Source organism: Notamacropus eugenii, chromosome 1 (genome assembly GCF_028372415.1).
Source record: "Notamacropus eugenii isolate mMacEug1 chromosome 1, mMacEug1.pri_v2, whole genome shotgun sequence".
NCBI lineage: Eukaryota > Metazoa > Chordata > Mammalia > Diprotodontia > Macropodidae > Notamacropus > Notamacropus eugenii.
In genome coordinates this window covers 719,521,511-719,544,014 of record NC_092872.1, presented here as the reverse complement: position 1 = coordinate 719,544,014, position 22,504 = coordinate 719,521,511, and the positions used below count along the sequence as shown (strand labels likewise).

Sequence of the window (22,504 nt, the reverse complement as noted above, 5' to 3'; positions counted from 1 at the left end):
CATATTACTCTAGGTGGAATTTCATAATTTTCATTATCAGTTGCCAAATTCTCATAAAACTTGGATATTATAAACAAACTTGCAAGCTCCCCCTCCCCAAACCTTTCTTGACCTGTGAACAACTTAATTACTCAGTAAAACACTTCACTGCTTTAGAATTAGAAAACCTCTACTTTAAGCAACTTCTGTCCCAGGGCTGATAACATCTTGTAACCTAAAGCATTTGGTCAGGCCCCAAAAAACTCCCCAGAAAAGGAGAATCTCTGTCTTCTCTGCTTTTCCCAAAAGCTAAGTTATTACTTTATCTTTTAAAATATATTCAATTAAATACTTAGCAGTTTGTGAACATTGTAATCACATTCTCCAACAGTTTAATTCATCATATCACAGCATCTAGATCAAAAGAGAAGCTGATTTCCTAAGAATACAAGAGCATCACCCTCTAGGTATGATTTTTAAAGTTAACATTACTTATCAAATATTTCCCAAAGCTACAATAAAATTTTAAAGCATAACAAAAGTTACATTACAGATTTAAAACAAATTTTATTGTTTTGGAAAGAATAACAAAAAAAAAACTTGCTGACATTGAAATGACATCAACTCCATTGAATATATTTTCCAAATTATCACCTTACATAGAAAGCATTTGTCCAGCTGTGATTTTAACACTCTAGATGGATTGTTGTCTTTTAACAAAATATTTATAAGAGAACATTTTGTTCCAGCAAAGAACAACCTGAGTACCCATCAACTGGACAATGGCTAACGAAATTCTAGCATATGAATTCAAAGGATTATTGTTGAAGAATAATGACAAATATCAGGATTTCACTGGAAACAGCTGTATTTTTAGGGAATTCATCACAGTAAGTAATTTTGGATGTTTAATGAGGTCTCTTAAACTGCAAAATCTAATGAGATCTTGGGCAAGAGACTTAATCTTGTTAATCAGATCCCTAAGTTTTCTCTCCAGCAAGATTTTTCCAATGTATACTTAAGTACGGTTCAAATCCAAGGAAAACCATTTAATATCACAGTAACAATTCTGTCTTACAACCACTGCCTCCAAAGAGGCCAAAGTTGCTCAGTTTTATGAAACCAAAAACTGTAAAATATTCTTATAGGGAAAAGATGTGGGAGGGTGACATTCTATACAATCAGTCCAAACATGATCTGGAGCTGACTGAGGTTCAGATCCTAAATTTCTTACAGCAAAATTCAGACTCAAATTTAAGAAATCAGGGAAAACCATTAGACCCTAAAGATATGATCAAAATAGCATGGCTTATGGATAGGAACTGGAAGTGATGCACACATTTAGGGGATTAGATGTGGTAGACAGAGTGCCTGAAGAGCCACTGACAGTGATTCTTAATATTGCACAGGAGGCAACAACTAAATACATTTCAAAGTAAAAGAGCAACAAAACAAAATGTCTGTCTGACGAGGCCTTGCAAATAGCTGCGGAAAGAAGGGGAAAGCAAAGGGGAGATTTCCCCAAATGAATTCATAATTTGCGAGAATAGCAAGGAGAGATAAGGTTTTCTTAACTGGGCATTGCAAAGAAATAGAAGAAAACAACTGAATGGGAAAGACAAGAGACCTTTGCAAGAAAATTTGAGCTTTCAAGGGAGTATTTCCTGAATATATGGGCATGGGGGCTTCTGGGGCCAAAGTGAGGGATTCACTTGTCTAGGCTCTTCTAGATTCTCTTGAAAACAACCCTGCAATAATGGCTCAGAACCAGTTTTGGAGCAGTGAACCACATTACCAGTCTAGGACGGCTTGCAAGGTGAGCAGGAAAGGTGTCTCACTACAATGGGAAAGAGCAGTTAAGTGAGGAAGCCAGAGACAGGTTTCACCCTAGGGTGCCATAGCACTTGTTAGGGAAGTCATGATAAACCTTAGGGTTTCTGAGATAAATTCAATCTCTTTTTTGGGCTTCATGCACTATATGAAATACACTATGTCTAGTGAGGTCTGTGCTGCAGGGAGAAAACATTGCTCATTAATTAGATCCATAAGTTTTATCTCCAGCAATACTTCTTCAATGTACACCTTGGAATACACAAAAAATTGAGATTCAGGTGATGACCTTCCTACCATTACTGCTTTTATAAGGCTTCCTTGCATTGTGAATACTGTGCAGTCTACTGACCTGCCTCTTCCAGGAAAATGGGGGTCCTCATTGAACACATTCATAAGTCTTTTCTCCACAAGGAATCCTTGATGTAAAGGAAGAGATGATCTCTGGTTGCAGACCTTTCCAGAGTCCAGACAGGGCTGAATAAATTTCATAAGGTGAAATTTCTGATGTCTCCAAGCTCTGTAGTGCTTGTAGAATGTCTTTCCACATTCATTATGGAAATACTTTCTATCCCATGTGAATTCTGATAGGAAATATCAGAATAACATAAATAATGACTTTACCTTGAACACTTTTCATATTGATTGAATAATTACATATGTCTTCTAGAATGGATTCTCTGATATGAGAGAAAAGAATGTTTGTCCCATATAAATAAACAATTATTCAATTAGGACTAAGCTTTATTCCCACCTCCTCATTCAGAAATTGGCCAGTGTAGGTGATTCAGTCAGTCTTTCAAGGGCAGGGCTGATGATCAGGTGAAATCTTGGGCAAGACCTAGGAAAATTTATATCTGACCAAAATGTAAAGAGATTTTATTACAGGTAAATTCTGGCCCATTGCGTTTTAGTGAAACAGTTCTGAGGGGACTGGGACCCCTCTGGTTCAGACTGCACTAAGTAATGGTGATCTGGCTAGAAATAAGTCTCTTTGTCCAAAACTGAGTTAAGAGTCAGGCCCCTCCCACCTAGTCTCTCATTAGAATAAGTCCAAATCTCATAATATTCATTCTCATTAAGATTTAAGTAATCAGAATTGATTTATGCCTATAGGTAACTCCCACTTAGCTAAGGGAATATAAGTTTTGAGAGGTCTCCATGATTCCTATTTGGTTGGTAAGAGATAGTGAAATGACCATTGTTTTATAAATTATAAACGAGCCATAATTAAATAATTACCCAGAAACGATGTCTTCTCAAATTTGCTTTCATCAGATTTGTATAATAAGGTGAAAGTGTATATAAAAGGTTCAATTATATTATATAACTCTCCAGTGTGAATTCTATTATGTGCAGCAAGTAGGAATGTCTAGTTCTAAAAGTCTTTCCACATTAATTACATTCATCAAGTTTCTCTCCAGTGTGGATTCTCTGATGTAGACTAAGTTTGGAGTTCTCTATGAAAGTCTTTTAATATTCATTACATTCTTAAGGTTTCTCTCCAGTGTGGATTCTCTGGTGTAAAGTAAGGTGGGAGTTTTGTCTGAAAGCCTTTCCACATTGATAACATTCATAAGGTTTCTCTCCAGTGTGGATTCTCTGGTGTAAAGTAAGGTGGGAGTTTTGTCTGAAAGCCTTTCCACACTGATTACATTCATAAGGTTTCACTCCAGTGTGGATTCTCTGATGTAGACTAAGTTTGGAGCTCTCTCTGAAAGTCTTTCCACATTCATTACATTCATAAGGCCTCTCTCCAGTGTGGATTCTCTGATGCGCAGCAAGTAGGGAGTTTTGTCTGAAAGTCTTTCCACACTGATTACATTCATAAGGTTTCTCTCCAGTGTGGATTCTCTGATGGGCTGCAAGAGTGGAGCCCTTTGCGAATGCCTTTCCACATTGGTTACATTCATAAAGTTTCTTCATATGTATTTTCTGATGTAGTATAAGATGGCCTTTAAATCTGAATGCATTTCCACATGCATTACACTCATAAGCATTCTCACCATTGTGGACTTTCTGATGTTGAGGAAGATTGGAGCTCTGTAGGAATGCCTTTCCACGTTTATCATATTCATAAAGTTTCTCTCTATTCTCAATGACCTGATGTACAGCAAGACTGCAGCTGCAACTCCCAACCTTTCCACACTGACTGCATTCAGGAGATTGCCTCTCACTATCAATCATGTGATGAATAAAGAAGGAGGAGGGTTCACTAAAACGTACATCACATTCATGAAGCTCATGTGGGTTCTCTCCAGTATGAATTTTTTGACGGTCAATTAGGGAGGACTGTTGATTCATGCTTTTGCCACAATGATGACAACCATAAAGTTTATCTCCAGGGTGGACTTTCTGAAAGACAGCACAGATTTGTCTCCTAGTGAAGTCACAGGGACCATCACTCATGAGGTTTTCTTGGTGTGTTTCTTTCACAGAAATACTTAGCTTTTCAGTAGTCCCTTTCATTCCAGGTCTAATCATTCCTTCTGCAAAAAAACAAATGGTGAAAATATTTACAGAGACACATGTACACACACACACACAATTATAAACACTTCCCTCCACTGGAAGAAAGTAAACTGATCTATATGACACTTCTTCAGGTAAAGATAAAAGTCTTCCAAGTTAAATTGACACAATCACAATGTTTGAAAATGCCACTACTTCAGATTTGCAGAATAACTTGACTTGGAAAGACCTTCACAGACAATCACATTGGATCCTCAGAAACACCTCTGAAACTAGCAGACCCAGCATTCATGCTACAACCTCAAGTCAGGCCATGAACTCTGAATGGCTGAGTTACCTGAAAAGTATCCCTGCAGGTGAGATTGGATCACCAACCCTGCAACTGGGCATGTTCTGTCCACAGAACTGGATGGCCCTTTTCCATGGCACTTACTTTTGTTAACTTTTTCTTAAGAAAATGTTTTATTTTTGCACTTTTTTCTCCCTCTCTTTGGGTCTTCCTATTACCTGAGACACAGAAATATTGAAATTAGACCAAGTCATAAGCGTACAACGGGGCTTTAAACTCAAGGGAAAAGAAGAGTCAATCAATGTAGGTGGCAAACTTAACTGTTGCCTTATTGTAAGAAACTGCCATGGCAACTGCCAGCCTTGAGCAATCACAACTGTGATGAGTCAACAGCCAGCAACACTGGACCAGAGACCCCACGAGACAGAAGATTAGGACTCACTGAAGGCTCAGACACAGGCAGGTTTTATTACCAACAAAATATTTTTCATTAAAATATGTACTTTGAAAAAACAAAATAGTATTGTGCATGTCACAGAAAACAATATTTATAAACATAAATTTCATATGCACTGAAAAACCAAAAACTGAGGTGACTCACTTGATTGTGCTTTACTGCAGAGCTCTGTAACTGATTCTGCAATATCTCTGAGGTATACCTGGATTTGTTCTCATTCGTGTCTTGATTTTTAAGCTTTTTTCCCCTAATTCTACTCTCCTTAATCTATTTTTACATTCACTCCTTGAGTTCCCCTTTGTTCCCCTTTATTCCACTGTATCCCATTGAACTAGATGTCTTTACGCTCCCAAACACTCTACTTTCCCTGGATTAGTTGAAACCAACGTTCCTGATCTGTTGTTTCTTCTCCACCATTTCCATGTTCCTCTGATAGACTGACAGCTCCTTGACCTCAGGGACTGCCTTTTCCCTTCCTAAAACTTGGTGAGATACCTAGAAAACTGGAGGTGCTTAACCCATGCTTTTTGACTGACAGGACCCATGGCTGACACCAGGCCCCAGCTTCTGCCTCAATCCCTATATTCTGTTCTCTGCCTTATTTGGCAAATGCAAACCTATTTCTCACTTTCACTTTATCTCCTATTTTTGTGAACTTTGTCTGCTTCTAAACCTGATGGAACCTGAGCAGGCCCAGAGAGAACACTGCAGAGACTCTTTTTAGGCTCCTGAAGCATCCCATACTAAGGGACACCTAGGAATTTCTAATTAGCACTTGGCCAAACTGAGAATGGCTGTCAGCTCAATGAATCCGGCCAACAATTCTCCAAGAAGGTGCCAAAGATTGGGCCTTAGAGATCAAAGGAAGGACACAAGTTGATAATTTAGGTAAAGCATATCCTTGGATTAATTCTAAATGAGGCAACAACCTTTGCTTGTACTTAGATGCTACTGAATGGAAAGAGAAAATCATAAAACCTGCTGCCTGGGTCAACTACAATTTTAGGGTATTTAAATTCAGGGTGGACCTCATGGTGCCAAGGGTATCTTTTGAGTCCCTTCGGGTAGTTAAGTGGTGCAGTAGGTACTGATTAGGAGGACTGAAGTTCAAATCCAGCCTCAGACACACTTACTAGCTTTGGAACCCTTCACAAGTCACTTAGGGATCTTGCCCTTGATTTCCTAGTCTATAAAATGAGCCTGAAGTGGGGCGGAGCCAAGATGGCGGAGTACAAACACACAAATACTCTAGCTCCGAAAACACAGCCCATGAAATATCTGTAGAAAAGAGCTGCCAATAAATTCAGGAGCAGGAGAAGCCACAGAAGCGGAGCGGACAAGATTTCTATTCCAGAGAGCCTGAAAATCTCTCGCAAAAGGTCCTTTGAGCACTAGACCAAGAGTGGAGCCCAGCCCTCCTTGGCTGCGCCCCACTGAGAGGAGCAGATCCAAGCAGGCTTCAGGAACAGAATCTCCAGGGGCCACACAGGTCCCTCCAGCCAGAGGTGACAAGGGTCAGTGAGAGGGTCTCTTTGGTGGGTCCAGAGGGGAGTGGGGTGCCCCCATAACTCAGGCCCCCTCAGGAGGAAGCAGGGGAGGCGGGAGCAGACCAGGGCTCCCCAAGCAGGCATGAGCCCAGATCCATTGTTGAAGGTATCTGAATAAACCCCCTGAGGGAACTGAGCCCGTGAGGTGGCCCTGCCCCCACCTGAGCACCTGAACTTAATCTCACACTGAATAGCAGCCCTGCCCCCGCCAAAAGCCCTGAGGCTGGGAAGCAGCATTTGAATCTCAGCCCCTAAGTGCTGGCTGGGCGGATCTGGAGGCCAAGTGAGTGTGAAGAGGACGCTCAGAAGTCAAGTCACTAGCTGGGAAAATGCCCAGAAAAGGGAAAAAAAATAAGACTATAGAAGGTCACTTTCTTGGTGAACAGGTATTTCCTCCCTTCCTTTCTGATGAGGAAGAACAATGCTTACCATCAGGGAAAGACACAGAAGTCAAGGCTTCTGTATCCCAGCCCACCCAATGGGCTCAGGCCATGAAAGAGCTCAAAAAGGATTTTGAAAATCAAGTTAGAGAGGTGGAGGAAAAACTGGGAAGAGAAATGAGACAGATGCAAGAAAAGCATGAAAAGCAGGTCCACACCCTGCTAAAGGAGACACAAAAAAATGCTGAAGAAAATAACACCTTGAAAAATAGGCTAACTCAATTGGTAAGAGGTTCAAAAAGCCAATGAGGAGAAGAATGCTTTAAAAAGCAGAATTAGACAAGTGGAAAAGGAGATTCAAAAGCTCACTGAAGAAAATAGTTCTTTCAAAATTAGAATGGAACACATGGAGGCTAATGACTTTATGAGAAACCAAGAAATCACAAAACAAAACCAAAAGAATGAAAAAATGGAAGATAATGTGAAATATCTCATTGGAAAAACAACTGACCTGGAAAATAGATCCAGGAGAGACAATTTAAAAATTATGGGCCTACCTGAAAGCCATGCTCAAAAAAAGAGCCTAGACATCATCTTTCATGAAATTATCAAGGAAAACTGCCCTGAGATTCTAGAACCAGAGGGCAAAATAAATATTCAAGGAATCCACAGATCACCGCCTGAAAGAGATCCAAAAAGAGAAACTCCTAGGAACATTGTGGCCAAATTCCAGAGTTCCCAGGTCAAGGAGAAAATATTGCAAGCAGCCAGAAAGAAACAGTTCAGGTATTGTGGAAATACAATCAGGATAACACAAGATCTAGCAGCTTCTACATTAAGGGATTGAAGGGCATGGAACAGGACAATCCAGAAGTCAAAGGAACTAGGACTAAAACCAAGAATCACCTACCCAGCAAAACTGAGTATAATACTTCAGGGGAAAAAAGTGGTCTTTCAATGAAATTGAAGACTTTCAAGCATTCTTGATGAAAAGACCAGAGCTGAAAAGAAAATTTGACTTTCAAACACAAGAATGAAGAGAAGCATGAAAAGGTGAACAGCAAAGAGAAGTCATAAGGGACTTATAAAAGTTGAACTGTTTATATTCCTACATGGAAAGACAATATTTGTAACTCTTGAAACCATTCAGTATCGGGGTACTGGGTGGGATTACACACATACACATGCACACGCACATGCACACACACATAGAGACAGAGTGCACAGAGTGAATTGAAGAGGATGGAATCATATCTTTAAAAAAAATGAAATCAAGCAGTGAGAGAGAAATATATGGGAGGAGAAAGGGAGAAATGGAATGGGGCAAATTATCTCTCATAAAAGAGGCAAGCAAAAGACTTTTTTAGTTTGGGGAAAAAGAGGGGAGGTGAGAGAAAAACATGAAGTTTACTCTCATCACATTCCACTAAAGGAAGGAATAAAATGCACACTCATTTTGGTATGAAAACCTATCTTACAATACAGGAAAGTGGGGGATAAGGGGATAAGCAGGGGTGGGGGGGATGATGGAAGGGAGAGCATGGGGAGGAGGGAGCAATTTGAGGTCGACACTCACGGGGAGGGACAGGATCAAAAGAGAGAATAGAAGTAATGGGGGGCAGGATAGGATGGAGGGAAATATAGTTAAGTCTTTTACAACACGACTATTATGGAAGTCATTTGCAAAACTACACAGATTTGGCGTATATTGAATTGCTTGCCTTCCAAAGGGAGGGGGTGGGGAGGGAGGGAGGAAAAGAAGTTGGAACTCAAAGTTTTAGGAACAACTGTTGAGTACTGTTCTTGCCACTAGGAAATAAGCAATACAGGTAAAGGGGTATAGAAAGTTATTTAGCCCTACAGGACAAAAGAGAAGATGGAGACAAGGGCAGAGAGGGATGATAGAAGAGAGAGCAGATTGGTGATAGGGGCAATTAGAATGCTCGGTGTTTTGGGGTGGCGGGAGGGGACAAAAGGGGAGAAAATCTGGAACCCAAAATTTTGTGAAAATGAATGTTAAAAGTTAAATAAATAAATAAATTTAAAAAGAAAAAAGAAAAAATAAAATGAGCCTGAAAGGCAAATGGGAAATCACTCCAGCAACTTAGCCAAGAAAACTCCAAAGAGGTCATTGTGAAACAGAAATGACTGGAAGGACTGAAAACCATGACCTGACTCCCTATCTTCTTCACCACAGCAGCTTTCCCAATTCTTTTAATTCTTTCCCAAATGTCCCTGATTGCCTACTCCCACTGTTCACCCTTCTACTCACCTTCTCAGTGGGGAAATATGCCTTCTATTTTTTCTTTGAAAAAATTGGATACTTATCAAGAGCTATCTTATCCTCCTCATTTTCCATCCATGAAGAGACTTTTTTTTCTCTTTCATGTCACTGTCAGATGAAATGATCCCCTTGCTAGCTAAAGCAAACTCCTTTCGATGAGTAAATCATCCCATTCCAGGACATCATCTTCCTCAGTATGCTGGCCCTCCAGCATTCCCTTTTTTCACTACTTTCCAGTGTCTCCTACACTAATGACTCCTTCCTTACTGCTACAAAACATTTCCTGCTAGTGCTCAAAATGCGATCACTTGATCCATTTAACCCCAGAGATATTTCAGTGTGATGTTTCTTCCATTTCTTGGCTAAATAGTTGGAAGTGCCCAGTTACACCTGGAGTAGCCAACTCTTCTCTCTGAAATTCTCAGCAGTCTAGCTCCCAGTTTCATTGTTCAACTGAAATTTCTCTCTCCAAAATTACCAAAAACATCCACGTTGTTAAATCCTCAGCTCATTTCTTCACCCTCATCTCTCTTTCCTTCTCTACAACTTTTCAGAGTCAATCACCCTTCTGTTTCTCTCTCACTCCCTCTGGGATTTAGTGACACTAATCTCACTGTTCCCCAAACCAAACTCATTCTCTTTCCTCCAACCCTCCCATCTACCTACCTTCCTAATGCTCTCCAAGGCATCCTCCCATTACAGCAGGTTCATAAATGAGGTGTCACATCTTCCTCACTGACTTTCACAAACACTTCTGTCCCACATATTCAATCTGCTCCTAAGTCCTCTGATTGCACCCAGATAACATCTCTCCCATAACACCCCCTTCTCTCCCAACACTTCTACTCTCTTAGTTCAGGTCCAGAACACCACACATCAGAGCTATTTCAAGAACCTGATAATTGTTCCAGCTGCTCCAAGTCTCCCTCCACTCCAGTCATTCCACCACTCACTTACAAAGATCATCTTCCTAAAGTTCTTGACTGATCCTATCACAACATCCTCAACAATCTCCTGTGGCTCCCTAGGAAAAGGATCAAATATACAATCTCTTCTAAGGCTATTAATCACCTACACTATCTCTTTACATACCCCTCTCCTATTTTAAATTTTCTTTCCCTTCACATCCCAACCAAACATGCTATAATCCAGTAGTTTGGGCCTCACATCTGTTCTGTGAAGAGGACACTCTGTCTTACAAATGTTTGGGCTTTCCAAGCCATCTCCAGACATAGAATGCCATCCTGGCTTCCCTGAAACCCGAGCTAGGGCCCAACTTCCACAACAGGCTTTCCAGTCCTTCTTCACTACAGTACATTTCCTCTCTCAATGAGATCCAATCTGCCTTGTCCATAACAGGTTTCTACATGATTGTTGGCATGTCATCTGCCCACCAAGTTTGAGAACACCAGGAGAGCAAGGGATGTTCTTTGCATCTCTTTATGTTGCTTAACAGATGGTATGTCACATAGCAGCAACTTTCTAAGTCTTCATTGATGAGAAAAATGCCTAAGAAAGAAACCATATTTAAAAGCCTAACCCCCTTTTGCATTTTCAGGGAAGTTCTATGCCCCCAAATTCTAAACAATGCATTTTTTTTTGGATCACAGATTTATCAGTAGGAGACAGCCTAACTGCATGGTATCTAACTTCCTAATTTTACAGAAGGGAAAACTGAGAATCAGTGGGGTTCACTGACTTGTGCACAGACTCATTTCTTTTAAATTTTTAAATTTATTTATTTATTTAACTTTTAACATTCATTTTCACAGAATTTTGGGCTCCGAATTTTCTCCCCCCTTGTCCCCTCCCCCCACCCCAAAACACCGAGCATTCCAATTGCCCCCATCACCACTCCGCTCTCTCCTCCATCATTTCTCTCTGCCCTTGTCTCCATCCTCTCCTCTGTCCTGTTGGGCCAAATAACTTTCTATACCCCTTTGCCTGTATTTCTTATTTCCTTGCGGCAAGAACAGTACTCGACAGTTGTTCCTAAAACTTTGAGTTCCAACTTCTTTTCCTCCCTCCCTCCCCACCCCCTCCCTTTGGAAGGCAAGCAATTCAATATACGCCAAATCTGTGTAGTTCTGCAAATGACTTCCATAATAGTCGTGTTGTATAAGACTAACTATATTTCCCTCCATCCTATCCTGCCCCCAATTACTTCTATTCTCTCTTTTGATCCTGTCCCTCCCTGTGAGTGTCGACCTCAAATTGCACCCTCCTCCCCATGCCCTCCCTTCCATCATCCCCCCCACCCTGCTTATCCCCTTATCCCCCACTTTCCTGTATTGTAAGATAGGTTTTCATACCAAAATGAGTGTGCATTTTATTCCTTCCTTTAGTGGAATGTGATGAGAGTAAACTTCATGTTTTTCTCTCACCTCCCCTCTTTTTCCCCAAACTAAAAAAGTCTTTTGCTTGCCTCTTTTATGAGAGATAATTTGCCCCATTCCATTTCTCCCTTTCTCCTCCCATATATTTCTCTCTCACTGCTTAATTTCATTTTTTTTAAAGATATGATTCCATCCTCTTCAATTCACTCTGTGCACTCTGTCTCTATGTGTGTGTGCATGTGCGTGTGCATGTGTATGTGTGTAATCCCACCAACTACCCACATACTGAATAGTTTCAAGAGTTACAAATATTGTCTTTCCATGTAGGAATATAAACAGTTCAACTTTTATAAGTCCCTTATGACTTCTCTTTGCTGTTCACCTTTTCATGCTTCTCTTCATTCTTGTGTTTGAAAGTCAAATTTTCTTTTCAGCTCTGGTCTTTTCATCAAGAATGCTTGAAAGTCTTCAATTTCATTGAAAGACCATTTTTTTCCCCTGAAGTATTATACTCAGTTTTGCTGGGTAGGTGATTCTTGGTTTTAGTCCTAGTTCCTTTGACTTCTGGAATATCCTATTCCACGCCCTTTGATCCCTTAATGTAGAAGCTGCTAGATCTTGTGTTATCCTGATTGTATTTCCACAATATTTGAATTGTTTCTTTGTAGCTGCTTGCAATATTTTCTCCTTGACCTGGGAACTCTGGAATTTGGCCACAATGTTCCTAGGAGTTTCTCTTTTTGGATCTCTTTCAGGCGGTGATCTGTGGATTCCTTGAATATTTATTTTGCCCTCTGGTTCTAGAATCTCAGGGCAGTTTTCCTTGATAATTTCATGAAAGATGATGTCTAGGCTCTTTTTTTGAGCATGGCTTTCAGGTAGGCCCATAATTTTTAAATTGTCTCTCCTGGATCTATTTTCCAGGTCAGTTGTTTTTCTAATGAGATATTTCACATTATCTTCCATTTTTTCATTCTTTTGGTTTTGTTTTGTGATTTCTTGGTTTCTCATAAAGTCATTAGCCTCCATGTGTTCCATTCTAATTTTGAAAGAACTATTTTCTTCAGTGAGCTTTTGAATCTCCTTTTCCACTTGGCTAATTCTGCTTTTTAAAGCACTCTTCTCCTTATTGGCTTCTTGAACCTCCTTTGCCAATTGAGTTAGCCTATTTTTCAGGGTGTTATTTTCTTCAGCATTTTTTTGGGTCTCCTTTAGCAGGGTGCTGATCTGCTGTTCATACTTTGCTTGCATGTCTTTCATTGCGCTTCCCAGTTTTTCCTCCACCTCTCTAACGTAATTTTCAAAATTTTCTGAGCTCTTTTTGAGCTTTTCCATGGTCTGATCCCATTGAGTGGGCTGGGATACAGAAGCCCTGACTTCTGTGTCTTTCCCTGATGGTGAGCACTGCTCTTCCTCATCAGAAAGGGGGGGAGGAGAAACCTGTTCACCAAGAAAGTAACCCTCTATAGTCTTGGTTTTTTTCCCTTTTCTGGGCATTTTCCCAGCCAGTGACTTGAGCTCTGAATATTCTCCTCACACCCACCTCGCCTTCAGATCCTCCCAGCCAGCACTTGGGGTCTGAGACTCAATTGCTGCTTCCCAGCCTCAGGGCTTTTGGTGGGGGCAGGGCTGCTATTCAGTGTGAGATCAAGTTCAGCTGCCCGGGTGGGGGCTGGGCCGCCTCAGGGGCTCAGTTCCCTCAGGGGGTTTATGCAGCGACCTTCAACAATGGATCTGGGCTCCTGCTGCTTGGGGAGCTCCAGTCTGCTCCCACCTCCACTGGTGCCTCCCAAGGGGGCCTGAGTCATGGGGGCTCCCCACTCCCCTCTCGACCCGCTAAAGAGACCCTCTCGCCGACCCTTGTCACCTGTGGGTGGAGGGATCCGCGTGGCTGCTGGAGATTCTGTCCCTGAAGCCTGCTTGGATCTGCTCCTCCTGGCTCCAGGCAGCCAACGCAGGGCTGGGCTCTGCTCCGCGTCCGCAGCGTGAAGAACCTTTTGCGAGAGGTTTTCAGGCTCTCTGGAACAGAAATCTTGTCCGCTCCACTTCTGTGGCTTCTCCTGCTCCTGAATTTATTGGCAGTTCTTTTCTACAGATATTTCATGGGCTGTGTTTTCGGAGCTAGCGTATTTGTGTGTTTCTACTCTGCCATCTTGGCTCCACCCCCCCAGACACACTTCTAAAAGTCTCTGAAAAAGAATCCCAATTCAGGTGTTCCTGCCCCCAAATCTAACACTTGCTTTGCCACAACACCAAGAGACACAGCTCTCATGTGCCTGCTTTTTCCTTACTCACCTGGACAGCAGCTCTTCAGTCCTTCTTGTTCCAGCATCAATGGCATCTCCCTTTCCTCCAAATAAGAAACTAAATATTCTCTGGGAACTGGAAGCCCTGATAATGTGGAAAAAGGAATGAACATGGAGAAATACTTAGAATTTAGTTCTTTTTAGGGAAAACAGTGTATATACAAAGCTACTCCATTTAGAGAATCACTCCTTCATGTTCACAAACATCTGGCTTATTCTTCCATTAATGGTTGTAATGCAAGTAACCAAAACAGGATGTGCCAGATCAGCATTGAACTCCAGCAAATTAGAGCTTGATGGATCAGCTCTGGCTCTGTCTCCTCCTCAACTCCTCCCTCCATGAAACCTATAAAAACCTGGTTACTGTTCATTCAGTGAGTCATTGCTCTTCTGGTGAGATTCTCCTTTTGGGGACCTTAATGAACCTTAGGTAGTCAAATTCTAACTCTTGGACAGCATCTAATTCCTGCCATTGACAGTGGCATGCAATCAAGGAGGAAAAGATGGTAACCAGAAGTGCTTAAGCATAGTTTCCATAGCATTTCTTTTTGAGAACTTTGGGGGAGAGGTGGGGGAGAAGATCATGGAGCCAACAGAGAATCAGAAAATTTGATCATGGTGCACCTTCCCCAAAGGAGGCACTCATTGCAGAGTTCCCATTATCTAGAAATTTAGAGGCAGCTGGTAGTGCAATGGGGCGAGGCCTGGGAATAGACTGAGGAATGTCAAGTTTTAAACCCACCCTCAGACAGGTATTAACTGTGTGACTGGAAAAGTCACTTAACCCCTGTTTGCTTCAGTTTTCTCAAATGCCAGATGGGAATAATAATATCAGCTATAAGATAATATTGTAAAGAAAGGACAGAAAACAACAGCTGATGAACAGCAGGTGAAGAGAAAGGCTTATTGCCCTCTCTCCTTTGCCACCACCTGTAGTGGGTAGTGGAGGCGATGTAAAGGAAGATTAAGGAAAATTGTGTAACACTAGGCACAACTAGAAATTGTGAGTTACAAATTGATGCTTCTCAGAAAGTAGGATATTCTAAATACTTGGCCCATCCCAAAGAGGAAGAGGTAACAGAGAAAAGCAGGCTGAGCACTTTTCAGATATTTGGCAGAGAAAATTAATGTCCAGGGAGAGGTTGGGCTAAAAAATCCATGGAATTAGTTCTACATCTGAGATGCTTCAACACTGACATTATCTGAGACCTCAAGCTACCTAAAATTGGCATGAGACAGCTGCAGTAACAACAACAGAACATATACATTATCTTCCCACCATGTGCTGACCTTCTACAGGACAACCAGGCAGCAGAAGGACTGGGTCTGTTGGACACTAGAGATCAGCACATTTTCCATTCTAGTAATAGATAAATGCTCCAAACTCAGCACACTGAGGAATGAAGATATTTCCTTTGGTAGCAGACTAAGAGTGGCCAGGGGAAATGTCCTTACCCAAGGAGAGTAGGTTGTGGGCATTCTCCAGCATGACCTCCTTGTAAAATTCCTTCTGAGGATGGTCTAAGAGGTCCCATTCCTCTGGGGTGAAGTCCACAGACACATCCTGGAATGTCACCAGCTCCTAAACCATCAAGAGTCACAAGATTTAGACCTGAAAAAGACTCCAGAATTCAGGCAGTCTAACTCTCATCAAGGGAGAAGAGGAAACTGAAGCCCAAAAAGTGAATTTACCTAAAATTTTTTCCTAGTTTACTGAGAATCAACATTTAAAACCACAGTCATTAAGAGCTCAATGAAAACTTGAGAGAAGTATTTGATATGATCAATTGGAATAAAGTGGAGGAACATCTTACTATGGAATCTGGGAGAAAGTGTGTGTTTTGTCTGTGAGATAGAAAGACCAAAGGAAGAGAGAGAAAAGTGAAATTCCTTCCTTATCACAACGGATAAAAATAAAATTTTATCAACAATATTTTGGCAGGTTTGGGAGAAGATGGCCAGTAGAGTAAACTGTGGGTTTCGAGGGGGAGAATGTTTGATTACAGAAAACAGAGGGAAGAAAAAATCTAGTTAATTTCCTGAGAGCCTGAAACAAAATCTTCTCTAGATAAAAGATGAAAAGGATTCATAAGATATACTAATTACACTCCAGACTCAACTGAAGGAGATGAGACTTTCCAGCCAAGTGAAGGAGAATTCTCTGTTATTACACCGTGTCTTGGGGCTGCCCTTTGTATAATCTGTCATGGCCAAAACATCTTATGCCTTTTATTTATGATAGCTTTCATTTGTCAATAGTTATTACTTCCTTATTAAAGTATTTACTTATACAGTTGTTCATTTTTGTTGTTCTTTGTGTTCAAAGCAGACCAAAAGGGCATCACTATGTAAGGGTTCAAGTACAATGTGTCTGACCATGGATGATCAGACTCATAGAGGCCAGAAGGCTCTACCACAGTTTGGGAACAAATAATGCACATGAACATTTGGGGTGGACATGCCTCTTAATTCACTCATCTCACTATTCTTTGAAATACTGCAATGCTACCTCTCTAGCACAACACACCATGTTCTTTGATGTTGCTAAGCTATGATGGGTGGTCCTTTGCCACTGTCTCCCATGTCTAATAAGTGAGACCTTGGGAACATGGCCTTCTACTATGTCTTCTGACCACACTGAATGCCTTCTTTGCATGCGTTCTCCATAAAACAGTCTTTTAGGCAAACATCTTTTTGGCATTTGAACAACACAGCCAATCCATCAGAGTTGTGCTCCCTACTGTAGAATGTGAACGACTGGCAATCTAACTTGAGAAAGGACCTCAGTGTTCAGTACTTTGCCAGGTGACCTTCAGAGTCTCCCTAACACAATTCAAATGGGATTCAAAGAAGATTCACAATTTCTCCATTTGCTGCAGTCAGTGGATGGTGCCATGCTGAATGGTGGACAACCTCTATTTTCTTTTTCTACAATTTCTGAAAAGTTATTTCACTCTGCTACATGTCACTTTTTTAATATTTGTTTCCTAAATTTTAGAGTTCCAAATTCTATCCCTCTTTCCCTCTATTCCCTCCCCCTTAATTTAGATAGTAAGCAATAAGATATAGGGTTTACTTATGCAATCATGTAAAACATTTCTGTATTGGTAATTTTCTATGAAAAAACTTGGAAAAAAAATGTAAAAAAAAAAGGTGAGAAATAGTATGCTCCAGTCTGTATGGCAAACAATATCAGACCTTTCTCTGGAGACAGATAATAGTCTTTGGCATTAGTCCTTTGGGTATTTTCTTGGATCATTGCATTGCTGAGAAAAGCTAAGTTACTTACAGTTCTTCACTGAACTGTTACTGTATACAATGTTCTCTTGGTTCTGTTCACTTCAAGCTGAATCAGGTCAAGTAAATCTTTCTAGGGTTTTCTGAAATCATCCTCCTTGTCATTTCTTATAGCACAATAATATCCCATTACAATCACATACTAGAGATTGTTTAACCATTCTCAAACTGATGGCCATTTCTTCAATTTCCCACTCCTAACCAATACAAAAAAAAGCTACTGAAAATATTTTTGTACAAACAGATCCTTTCTCATTATTTTCATTTCTTTGGACTATACAGAGAACAGTGCTACAGTATTATTGAATCAAAGGGTATACACACTTTTACAATCCTTTGAGAACTTCCAAATTGTTCTCCACAATAGTTGGAACAGTTCATAACTCCACCAACAAAACATTGGTGTCCCAGTTTTTCCACATCTCTTCAACCTCCATCATTTTCCACGTTCATCATATTAGCTGATCTGATAAGTATGAGTTGGTGCCTCAGAGTTGTTTTAACTTACCACGTGTCTGATACAAATTTAGAGCATTTTTTTTCATGATTATAGATAGCTTTGATTGAATATTCTCAAAATTGCCTGTTCAAATCCTTTCATTATTTATCAGTTGGAGAAAGATGTATGCTTTACAAATTTACAAATGTATAATTTACAAATTAGAATAAGTTGTCTATTATTTATGAAATGAAGCCTTTATGGAGATACTTGTTGAAAAAAATTCCCCAATTCTCTCCATTCCTTATAATTTTAATTGCATTGGTTTTGATTGTGCTAAAATGTTTAAATTTTATATCATCAAAATTATGGATTGTACATTTTGTATTATTCTCTAGAACTTGTTTGGTCACAAATTCTTCCCTTATCCATGTACCCCATGGAATTTTTGCAAAAATAACTGTGGACTAGGGCCAAAAATACTGCAAACACATATAAGAAGGCAGAAATTGTCAATATAGCCTCTGTTTCTGTAATTAAATACGAATGGAAATTGGCTCAAAGACAACAAAAGATTCAAACCAAATGGGGACTTAACAACAATATTTATATATTTAATTCTATAGTAATGAAATGACGGGGACAACTGGGGGCAGTGTGGATAGAATGTTGGAACTGGAATCAGGAAAATGTGAGTTCAAATTCAGCTTAAGCCTCTTATTAGCTATGTGATCCTGGGCAAGGCATTTCATTCTGTTTGCTTCAGGTTCCCCATCTGAAAAATGAGCTGGAGAAATAAAAACCACTCCAGCATCACTGTCAAGAAAACCCCAGATGGGGTCACAGGAGGACATGGCTGAACAACAGCAATAATAATCACAACAAAATTATAGAGGTCACATTTCACAGCAGAAGAAAATAAAATTCATTTGGAAAAATAAAAGAAATACAATAATATCATGGGGAATGATGGAAATAAGTAAGAATAGGGGAGGAAGAGACATCGAACTATAGTAAATAGCACTGGTCATCAGGACTGTGTGGTATTGGGGGGAGAGAGGGAGTGAGTGAGAGAGAGAGAGAGAGAGAGAGAGATATGAATGGAATAGATTAAACAAGGGAGTTTCAGAATCATTAGAACTCAGTAACTCCATGTTTGGTAAAGTGGACAAAAGACTGATTAAGGAAAAAAATCCATTTTTGGCTGAAAAAAAACAAACACTACTGAGAAAAGTAGAAAGTAGTCAGGAAGGAAGTTAGGATTAGACCAGCATCTCATACGATACTCTACCATACATTCTAAATGGATATTTTATTGCTGCTCAGTTGCTTCAGTCATGTCTGACCCTCCATGGCCACATTTGACATTTTCTTGGTACAGACCTGATATCTTAAGAGGGTAAAATAGAAATTGAAAGAATCCACCAATCATCTCCTAAAAAAGATCCAAAATGAAAACTGCCAAGAATATTATAGCTAAACTCCAGTGCTCCCAGTTCAAGGAAAAGAAGAGTACAATCAGCCAGAAAGAAGTAATTCAAATGTCAGGGAACTACAGTCAAGCTAACACACAGGTGAGGAACTTATACATTAAAAATAATCGGAGGGTGTGGAATAGAATATTCACCAAGACAAAAGAACTAGGATGGTGACCAAGAATCACATGCCCAGAAAAACTGAATATAATCCTTCAGGGGAAAAAAATGTTCATTCAATAAATAGAGGACATTCAAGCATTCCTAATGAAAAGACCAGACCTCAACAAAACTTGGATCTTGAAATACAAGACCCAAGAGAATCATCAACAGGTAAACAGAGCAAACAAAAGAGATTCAATAAAGTTAAATTGTTTATATTCCTACATTGGAAGATGATGCCTGTAACTGTGAAGACCTTTAGGACTATTAGGGCAATGAGAAGGAGTATACACTGATAGTATACATTAACTGTGATGGGGTGGTATTCAAGAAAACAAAACTAAGGGTTGAAAAAGAGAACTGCATTCCAACAAGAAGGAACGGAAAGGTAGAGGTGGATGAATTATCTCACATAAAAGAGGCAAAGAAGAGCTATTACACTGAATGGGAACATGGGGAAGGTGGGAATGGAGGCCTTGAGCCTTACTCTGAACAAATTGGCTCAAAGAGGGAATAACATATATGCTTAGATGGGTACAGATATCTAACTCATCCTACAGGGAAGTCAAAAGGGACTTGGATAAGAGGGGAGGGGAGAGACTGATAGAAGGAAGGGTAGATTGGGGGAGGCATTGATCAGAAGCAAAACACTGGTGAGGAAAGAGGGTAAAAGGTGGAAGAAAGAGAGAGTGAGAAGGGGAAATAGGGTGCAGGGATATACACAGGTATCATAACTGTAAATACGAATGGAATTAACTCACCCTTACATTGAATTAATAGATGTAAAATGGATAATTTTGATTGTACTAAATTCAAAAGTTGTTTTTTTTTTTTTTTTGCAGAAACCAAATCAATAAAGCCAAGATTACAAGGAAAGCTGATACCTGGGAAAATTTTACACCAAGTATCTCTCATAAAGATCTCATTTCTCAAATGTATAGAGTACTGAGTCAAATTTATACGAATACAAGTCACAACCCAGTTGGTCAATGGTCAAAGGATATGAATAGGCAGCTTTGAAACAAGGAAATCAAAGCTATTTATAGTTATATAAAAATTATCTACATGACTGTTAATTAGAAAAATGCAACTTGAAACAACTCTCACATTAAAGCAAACCTCATACCTATTAAATTGACTAATAAAACAGAAAAGGGAAATGATAAATATTGGAAGGAGGTAGGAAAATAGGGACAATAATGCACTGTTGCTGGATTTGTGAACTTATTCAACCATGGTGAGAGTTTTTGAAACTATAAGAAAAGGGGTACAAAAATGTGGATGCCCCTTGACCCAGGAATAACCATATGAAATTGCTATCCACAAAAGGGTTTTTTCAAAAGATAGAAAAGGACCTACTCACACTCTTTCTGGGGTGGCAAAGTATGGGAGATGGAGGAGATGCCCATTGATTGTAGAATGCCTTTACAAATTGTAGTATAAGATTGCAATGGAATACTACCGTGTTACAGAACATGACAAGCAGGATTTCAGAAAAACCTAGAAATGCTGAAATGAACTGATGCAGGAGGAACGTTGTAGAAAGCAAGGGCAATATTGTTTGATGAGCAATAGTGAATAACTTAGCTATTCGCAGCTTATATAATAAAGTAAGACAATCTGAAAGGATTCTTGATGAAAAATGCCCTTTTCCCTCCTCCATAGAAAGAAATGATTCAGAATATATACCTAAAGCACACTAGTTTTCACTTGCTTTCTTTTTAGTACAATTTCTTTCCCATGAACTAATATGGACATGTTTTACATGATTACATATGTGAACCTATTTCTGATTGCTTACCACATGCAGGAGGGGAAAGAGGAAGGAGGCACGTAGAGAACTATGACCTCAAAATTTAGAAATAAAAATGTTTTTGCATGTAATTACATGTAATTCATGTAATGAAGTATTGTTTTAAAAAAGACTAGTAGCCAATGACAGCTAGGTGACACAGTAGATAGAGTGCCAGGCCTGGAGTCAGGAGGATCTGAGTTCAAATTTAGCCTCAGACACTTACTAGCAATGTAATCCTGGGGCAAGTCATGTCCCTCTATTTGCCTCAGTTCCTCCTATGTAAAATGTGCTGGAGAAAAAAATGGGGAAACACTCCAATATCTCTGCCAAGAAAACCCCAGTGTGTCACAAAGAGCCAGACAACACTAAAACAACTGAAAAACAAGAAACAGCCATTTCCCAATAGATAAATGGTTAAAGGATCTGAACAAAAAATTATCAGAAGCAACTGCCAGGTATTCCCAGTCATATGAAAATATGCTCCAAACCACTAAGAAGAGAAAAGCAAACCAAACCTCTGAGAATTCATCTCACACTCTGCAAAACTGACAAAAATGACAACAGCACTAGTCAATGTTTTAGGAGTTGTGGGAAGCTGGGCACACTGATACACTGTGGATGGAGTTATGGAATGGGAGAAGATGGTGGATATCTGAGTTCAAATGCTGCCTCAGACACTGAGTAGTTATGTGACCCTGACTGGTAACTCTTTGAAATCTGTTGGCCTCAGTTTCCTGAACTGTGAAATAAAGATAAGAAGAGCACCTATGCTATGTGAAGATGGTCAAAAGTGGATTAGGGGAAGAAAGTAATTCACTGTGCTGGGTCTTTGCCTTCGAGCACTATACCTCTTTGATAAGAACTGAGCGTCTCCTTTAGGACAGCCCTTTCCTCTACAGGAAAAGAAAACTCCCAGAATTTTGAATAGTTCCCCAAACTCAGTTCTTTCCTAAATCCTCTCTAACAAAGGAAGTACTAGGCCCTAAACAAATGCTAATTAGGTAACAGCTAATGAAGGCGATCTTTTCTTTGGCTTGGTCCAAATAGCTCTGGTAAAGGCCTTTGAACACGGGAACGTGAGCCCAAAGTCAACTTAACCTGTCTTCTTGAGCTGCCATATTTTCCATAAACACAGTACCAGAGTAAGCAGGAGGCCAGGAACATCTCAGTCCCGGCTCACGGTATTTACTCCTTTCACCCCTCACTGTGCCCTTCATGATGTCCAACTACAAGACAGTGGGCAACTGACAGATTAACTATTTGTGCAGACCAGACCATGGAGGATAAACAGAGGATCCTGTCTTCCAGGTGTCCCTGGGAAAGCTCGGCCAAAGAGGTAAAGGGGAAGGGGGAGCAGTCCTAAGGACATGTGGGATAGGGGTGGTAGCCATGGATACAGGAACACAGACAAGATCTCTACAGAACAGAGAGGAATGAGTGAAGAGGTCTTAGGAGG

The 22,504-nt window shown here is 40.1% G+C and overlaps 1 protein-coding gene across 1 annotated transcript; it reads right to left on the bottom strand.

Annotated features, from left to right (window-relative positions):
* Positions 1-588: 588 nt before the first annotated feature.
* LOC140521983 (uncharacterized) lies at positions 589-4,910 on the bottom strand. Its single transcript, XM_072637085.1, has one exon. The coding sequence runs from the start codon at positions 4,291-4,293 to the stop codon at positions 3,301-3,303; it is 993 nt and encodes a 330-aa protein (XP_072493186.1). The 5' UTR covers positions 4,294-4,910; the 3' UTR covers positions 589-3,300.
* Positions 4,911-22,504: the final 17,594 nt, after the last annotated feature.

Excerpts from the sequence above, each read along its gene's own strand:
- LOC140521983 (XM_072637085.1), bottom strand. The coding sequence starts at position 4,293 with ATGATTAGACCTGGAATGAAAGGGACTACTGAAAAGCTAAGTATTTCT.